The 6,958-nt window shown below is 40.6% G+C and overlaps 1 protein-coding gene and 1 non-coding gene across 3 annotated transcripts in view; both read left to right on the forward strand.

Annotated features, from left to right (window-relative positions):
• The first annotated feature begins 2,976 nt into the window (after positions 1-2,976).
• RBMX (RNA binding motif protein X-linked) overlaps positions 2,977-6,958 on the forward strand; it is an 8,643-nt gene continuing 4,661 nt past the window's right edge. Inside the window, exons 1-8 of one of the 2 annotated variants that reach the window (XM_006924194.3) lie at positions 2,977-3,155; positions 4,259-4,386; positions 4,577-4,683; positions 5,202-5,373; positions 5,871-6,023; positions 6,280-6,394; positions 6,488-6,613; positions 6,694-6,776. In XM_006924194.3, coding sequence (XP_006924256.1) covers positions 4,278-4,386; positions 4,577-4,683; positions 5,202-5,373; positions 5,871-6,023; positions 6,280-6,394; positions 6,488-6,613; positions 6,694-6,776 — 865 coding nt within the window. In that variant the 5' untranslated portion in view covers positions 2,977-3,155; positions 4,259-4,277. Of the gene's footprint in view, positions 3,156-4,255; positions 4,387-4,576; positions 4,684-5,201; positions 5,374-5,870; positions 6,024-6,279; positions 6,395-6,487; positions 6,614-6,693; positions 6,777-6,958 lie in introns of both variants that reach the window. The other variant, XM_006924195.3, reaches the window with a different exon arrangement.
• Positions 4,435-4,503, forward strand: LOC112472871. The gene has a single exon (XR_003043796.1). It is a non-coding gene; the product is annotated as a small nucleolar RNA SNORD61 (small nucleolar RNA).

The following is a 6,958-nucleotide window of genomic DNA, read 5'->3' on the forward strand; positions in this document are numbered from 1 at the left end:
AAAAAAAAAAAAAAAAAAAAAAAAAAAAGGTGAGCCCTTTGCAGAGAAACTGAGAGTAAAGACAATACCAATATTCAATATTCAATTTACTATGAATCCATCTCATACTAAGTATCAGGGAGGATAAAAAGAGCTTGCAAGACATTCAGCCAACATTTGTTAAGCACTAATTACATTCCAAGGATACCTAGTGGCAAAGTAATATTGCTTGACTCAGTCTATTAGTTAATCATTGAGATGGCATCAGGAGAGAAACAATGTGTCATGGGAAAAATTATAGTAAAGATAAAATATAGAAACATGTTTAATGATAATCCAAGGAAAGAAGTAAAGGGAAAAATCTAGAAGATCCATGAGGAGGAGGGGTGGGATTCGAGATTAGTTTTGGGCAGTGTGAGATCTGCTTATCCAACTGTTGGTTGGCCAGAGTCCCCTCGCTCCTGGATTACATTAGCTATACTCTGCTTCTTGCCCCTCCTTCACCCAATACAGTCTCGGGACTGCAGCCATCATAATCCCTTTAAGATGAAATCTGATTACATTGTTCCACCTCTTAAAAAGTCTCCCCTCTCCATTGCCCACTGATCTAATCAGTAAGTCCTCCGCCTCTCTCTCCAGATTCTTCCTTTGTCCTCTCTGTCCTGACTCTATGCCATAGTCATAAAGAGCCTCTTTGACAATTCCAACTAGCCATCCCTCTGCTCCCTCGCTTTCCTGATCCTTGGAAGTGCTGTCCCCCAGTCTAGAACACTCCACTCTCCCCTACCCCACATCCCTGGCTACTAACTGCAAAAACTAGAGTGATCTGGTCTAGAGGATGCATATTTCCTTCTTGGGACCCAGAGGGACAGGGACATCTATTGTAGTGTCAGCTCTGTTCTGCCCTAGACAGGGGAAGGCCTGGCTTAGACTGAGAGCTTAGGGAAGGTCCTTGGGTCTGGATCTGAGACAGAAAGAGAGTACCAGCCAGCCTATGGGGAGAGACTTCTCCTGGTTCTGCCTGGGGATGCAGATTCTACTGGCTGAGCCTGGCATTAAGTGGTTTTTGCTAACCTGGGCAATTTCCAACTATTGGCAGAGCCTGTCTTAACATAACTCATTCTGAAGGCAAGTAGACATGACTTTTGCTTTACTTTTCATTATTTGGCTGGGGGGAAAAAAGAACAAATATTCTTGTCCTGCTAAGTACTATTCCCTTTATTGATGTTAATAATTCAGAGCTGGTTCCAAAGCTCCTTGGGGGCTTTTATCCATGACCTGAGCATCATTTACTACCACCTGCCTGGCATATACCATAATTCACCATTGGCAGAGTAATTATTAGCTGTGAATAAGAAAAGTAACAATTGTCCATAAATTCACCACTCCCGCAAGATAAACAAATAACACTATAGCATGTCTCCACACATACTCTTAGTTTCTATTGTGTGATCTTGGGCCTTCTTTTTTCCATTGCGTTCTCTTTTGGTAATCTCATTCATTCTGATGAGTTTTATCATTTCCAAAATGACTATTTCGCCCTGATCTCTGCTCTGAGCATCAGATTTCCCTAGCCCCCATCCCAAACTGGCTCATCTGAAACCATTTTGGTAAATGGCCATCACCTACTAACGCCAGATACTTAGAGTCATTCATAATGACTTCCTGTCTCCTCAATTCCACCCCGTTTCTTTCCCATCTGATTCATTAGCAAATCCTGTCCATGCTACCTGCCATATATACTCAGCAATTGTTCCTTCCTCACCATGTCCATGACCACAACCCTAATTCAGGTCTGTTCACACAACCCTTTTGGTATCCCTGCTTCCACACTTAACTCCTGTAATTTTTTTAATGGGGTCGAAAGTTCTGCCTACCTTGGTTCTCTCATTTTATGCCCCTTAAATTCCTATTACGCTGGATCTCTTTCTGTCCCTTGATATGTGCAAGCTCTTAAGCTCACTTTGTGGTTAGTGCTCTCTTCTTTTCCTGAAAAGTTTTCTCCCAGTTTTCCCATGGCTGATGATTTTTTTTCTCCCTTCATATCTAATCTCCAAAGTCATCTCTTCAGATAGACCTTCCCTGCCGTCTAAATCAAATTTCATCTCCCAAATATTGTCCATCTTCTTCTCTGGCACTAATCGTAACATACGATTCTTTCATTTAATTGTATTTAATTTTTTTTTAGTTTTTAAATAAATTAGAAAAATTAATTTTTGTCATCCCCCCATGAGTAGGATTGACAGATAACATACAGAATGCCCAGTTAAATTTGAATTTCAGATAAACAACAAATACGGTTTTTGTATATGACACCGGTACATACGCACACTGAAAAAATTATCTGAACTTCAAACTTAACTAGGAATCTTGTATTTTTATTTACTAAATCTGGCAGCCTTAACCATGAAGCGCCTTGCCCTTGTCTCGCTTGTTCTGGGTTGCATCCTTGCAGCCAAACCCAGAGCCTGCCATTTAGGTGTTCAGTAATTGTTCTATGTGAAGGAACTGTCTGTCGTTTTGTATGATTTTTTTCTCACGTAACATCTATTTATCAGAATTGTACCCATTCACTAAAAATTCTTGTTAAAAGTATTTTGGGAAAATGTTTTATTATCTAAACTTCTTTGTTTTTCACTTCTGCAAAATTGGCATAATAGGAGTAGCTGCCCTCATCACGGTGTTTTGAGAATTAAATGCGTTAATGGGTGCAAAGTTTAGCACCGTGCACGGCTCACTAGAACACGCAATAAACTTCAGTTCTTTATTAAATACAGCCCGTGAGCCATCTTAGCGGAAACCAAAAACGCGGGTTTGAGAAGCGCGGATGGGGGATGGGAAAACGGTTAGAAATGGGCGAGGGCCAGAAAACAGAAGGCCTGGGGAAAGGGGAGGAGCGGAGGGCGAATGACAGAGTTGACAGCCAATGGAGAGACTGGGAACTGCTTCCCCCTCCCTTTGCGTTTCAAATTCTAAGCTCCGTTTCCATCCGGGTCCTTCAGCCTCGTTCCCGGGCAGTATAAAGTTTGCTGTCTCCTTTGTTCGCCCTCGTTGCGCAGTAGTGCTAGCGGGTTCTGTCTTCCGTCTTCCGAGCCGGCCGCCCTCCCGCGTGCTGAAAGGCTAGGAAGCCTTTGTCTGCGAGCTCGTAGGAGCTTGAAACCGTTGTCACCCCTCCGGTACGTGCATCCTTTCCTTAGCCCTTGTTTCGGGCGCTCTCGCCACGTTAGAATTTGGGATTATCTCCCTGGAGATGGGGGGAGGCGGGCGCCATTTTAAGAGCCCAAGGTGCCGACCTAGTTAGATAAAGCGGAGAGTGTCGGAGGGAAACAAATGTAGCGAGTCTGTTTCATTCTGTTCTTCTTGAAAGTTTGTCGCCGGCGGGGCGGGTAGTGGCGGAGGTCGGGGCTGGAGCGGGACGTAAGAGCTCGCACCACCGCGGTACCTGCATTGGGAGTGGGATGGCGCTGGCGCTGTGGATGGGCACGTGCACTTTTACGCGGGGTCCTTGTTCATTGGCGGCCTTGGAGGGGAAGCCCTTTGAATTTTCCAAGCCACAGCTGGTGGTAAAAGTTACTCCCCTGACTGGTGTCGGTTGTTCTGGGCTGAGTCCAAGTGTCGCCATTTTGTGTTTTCCACGAGGTTTTTAATGAAGGGTTTTAATTGGGTTCTGCTGCAGTCATGGAGTGTCGAGAGTTACAGTGCATGTTTCCACGTTCCGTTATTTAATATGAGGTGGTATTGACACTTTAAAAATGTGAGGCCTTTTCGACAGGGCTGGTGAATAAGGGAAGGCATAACTTGGCTCAAACTTTAAATGTATACTAAGATTTAGTAGAGAATTCTAATGAAGAAAGGCAAAGTTCTTAGAAGAGAGAGGGCTTGATGTTAAGGACCCGCGTCTGGCCCATGACCTTGAATGAGTCGATAGTTTTTAAAAACCATTAGGGTAATTGGGATGTAATTGTGTCTTAAAAAGCTACAAATCTAGGATTAAAACTTTTTCGAATGGTGAGTAGCTCATACTTGATTAAAACTGCCAAGGAGAAGAGGAAGGATAGATAAGTTGGCTTGGCCCTTTTAACCAGTTTAATGTAAACCGCGCTATGGTTTAACTACTTAATTTGGGTTTCCTTCTGAGGTTTTAGGTCGCTTTTGGAGTCTTTAGTTATTAAAGAATAATTTTTAGTAAAACAAAAAAAAAATGTACCACAGTAAATACATGTTTTGATGAACTTGAGAAGGAACTTTTTCCAGGATGGTATACTTATCTTTTCAGCAGACTCTCAACCAAGGAAAAAATGGTTGAAGCAGATCGCCCAGGAAAGCTCTTCATTGGTGGCCTCAATACAGAAACAAATGAGAAAGCCCTTGAAGCAGTATTTGGCAAATATGGACGAATAGTGGAAGGTGAGTTTATCTGAAAGTATATGCAGGGCTGTTGTAATTAAAATGTAAGCTATGATGAATTTGATTGCGTTGATCATCTGAAATGATGTAGTTTGTCCTCTAAGAAGTTCTGAGCTTTCTTTTTCAAGATTCACTTTTGTTATTTCATTCGAACTAGAGTAACACTTTCCCCTCCTGAAAACTTTTTTAGTGCTCTTGATGAAAGATCGCGAAACCAACAAATCGAGAGGATTTGCTTTTGTCACCTTTGAAAGCCCAGCAGATGCTAAGGATGCAGCCAGAGACATGAATGGAAAGGTGAGATTGTTTGCACGATGGCAGTGTTTACTAGTACATGTATAGCACAACGTTATCCAAGTCGTCTAGGGAAGCTCTTGAATTTTATTTTATTTTGAGAGTATAGCTTTCCAAGGCCCTGTTATATCTAGGCCTTGGTTAATTTTTATAACCCTGTGTTATAGCAAAGTTACAGATTATATTCTTAAAAAGAGTCAGTTCAAATATGTGGTGTTATATTTTATCTGGGATCCATAAACTGATTTAATAACTTGGCTTTTTTTACTTGTCAGTTTTAATAAGTCGATAACTGACCTTGTTTTTAAAGAGGTGCAGTGGATCCACCTTATGTTTGGTTCAGATCATTATTTAAAGACTGAATAATCATTTTAAGTAAATGGAAAAATAATATAGTGTTTTTTCTTAGCTTAATTGGGTCAAATTTACCTATAGCGGTTTTGAAGGATATTGGTGTCAGTGAATAGTGGATCTGAAAGTTCTTTTTAAATGTTGTTGTAATTAACCATTTTGATATTTAGTCCTTAGATGGAAAAGCCATCAAAGTAGAACAAGCCACTAAACCATCATTTGAAAGTGGTAGACGTGGACCACCTCCACCTCCAAGAAGCAGAGGTCCTCCAAGAGGCCTTAGAGGTGGAAGAGGAGGAAGTGGAGGAGCCAGGGGACCTCCCTCACGTGGAGGGCACATGGGTAATGACTTCAGTCTACCTCAGACTTGGTGTATATATCGTTAGAAACTGCAAACCCACACCAGCATATGCTTTGGTTAAGTCTTTAAGATTCCAGTTTTTAAAATTGAACAGTGGCTCATCTACCAAAGTGATAATGACTTAAAAAGAAAACATAGAAGGCATTCTAAGTTAAATTACATGTAGTGTTTTTAAATGATAGACAATATACTCTTCCTTATCTAGGTAGTTCAGTCTGTAGGAAAAAAATACTTGAAAATTTTGCATAGATGTTCGAGCATATGAAAATGAAACTATTTGTTTTTCTTAGACATAATTGGAGACTAGTTTTAGTTTTAGTTTACTAGTCAATATAGACTTACATATGCTCAGTTTTGTACAGGTGAAAACTAAAAATTCCCCAACTAAGTAGAAATGGTCATATTCTTGATTAAAGAACTTTTATAGTCTTTTCTTGATTCTTGTATTAACATGTTTTTATTTTCTATTCTAATGTAGATGATGGTGGCTATTCCATGAATTTTAACATGAGTTCTTCTAGGGGACCACTTCCAGTAAAAAGAGGACCACCACCACGAAGTGGGGGTCCTCCCCCTAAAAGATCTGCTCCTTCAGGACCAGTACGCAGCAGTAGTGGAATGGGAGGAAGAGGTAAAATGAATGTTCCATTTTTAACAATCCACCATAACAAAAGGTTGAGAGGTGAATCCTAAAAAATTGCTTAAAACTGACTTGTGGACTGCAGGTGATCTAAGTACATGCATTTAATGAGCACTGAAAAGAATTTAGGTTTAAATAGGAAATTTTAGAGTATGAAATTTCATTGAATCTCTTCATTACCTGACTGTAAGTTCACATATTAAGCTTTCTCTTTGGGTATATTTTTAAAATGATTGTTTTTTTTAAGCTCCTGTATCACGTGGGAGAGATAGTTATGGAGGCCCACCTCGAAGGGAACCTTTGCCTTCTCGTAGAGATGTTTATTTGTCCCCAAGAGATGATGGATATTCTACTAAAGACAGGTAATGAAAATGTAATAGCTTTTGCCTCGATAATTTGGGTTGAAGCGGGGGCTCATCAAAAGCATATAAACCCAGTTACTTTTGCTTTTGTAGCTATTCAAGCAGAGATTACCCAAGCTCTCGTGATACAAGAGATTATGCACCACCACCAAGAGATTACACTTACCGTGATTATGGTCATTCCAGTTCACGTGATGACTATCCATCAAGAGGCTATAGGTATATATGTGACTTTGCTGCCACAGCTTGCTGTAAAAAAGTTGATGCCCTGTAGCTTATAAATTTTCTCTTTAATTTAGTGATAGAGATGGCTATGGTCGTGATCGTGACTATTCAGATCATCCAAGTGGAGGTTCCTACAGGGATTCATATGACAGCTATGGTAAGATATTGGTTGAGTGTCTTTGAATATTACCAGCTTGAGCCTTTAGGTTCATGAGCCAGTTTATTAGGCTGTGTGGTGCTTGCTTTTAAAGGGATGTTTGCTTGCTTTTAAGGGGGTAACTATCAGCTGGGCTTTTCCTAGTTTTGTGAGGGGCTTTTGTTCTAAGTTTTTTTTTTTTT

This window comes from Pteropus alecto, unplaced genomic scaffold, assembly GCF_000325575.1.
Source record: "Pteropus alecto unplaced genomic scaffold, ASM32557v1 scaffold139, whole genome shotgun sequence".
NCBI lineage: Eukaryota > Metazoa > Chordata > Mammalia > Chiroptera > Pteropodidae > Pteropus > Pteropus alecto.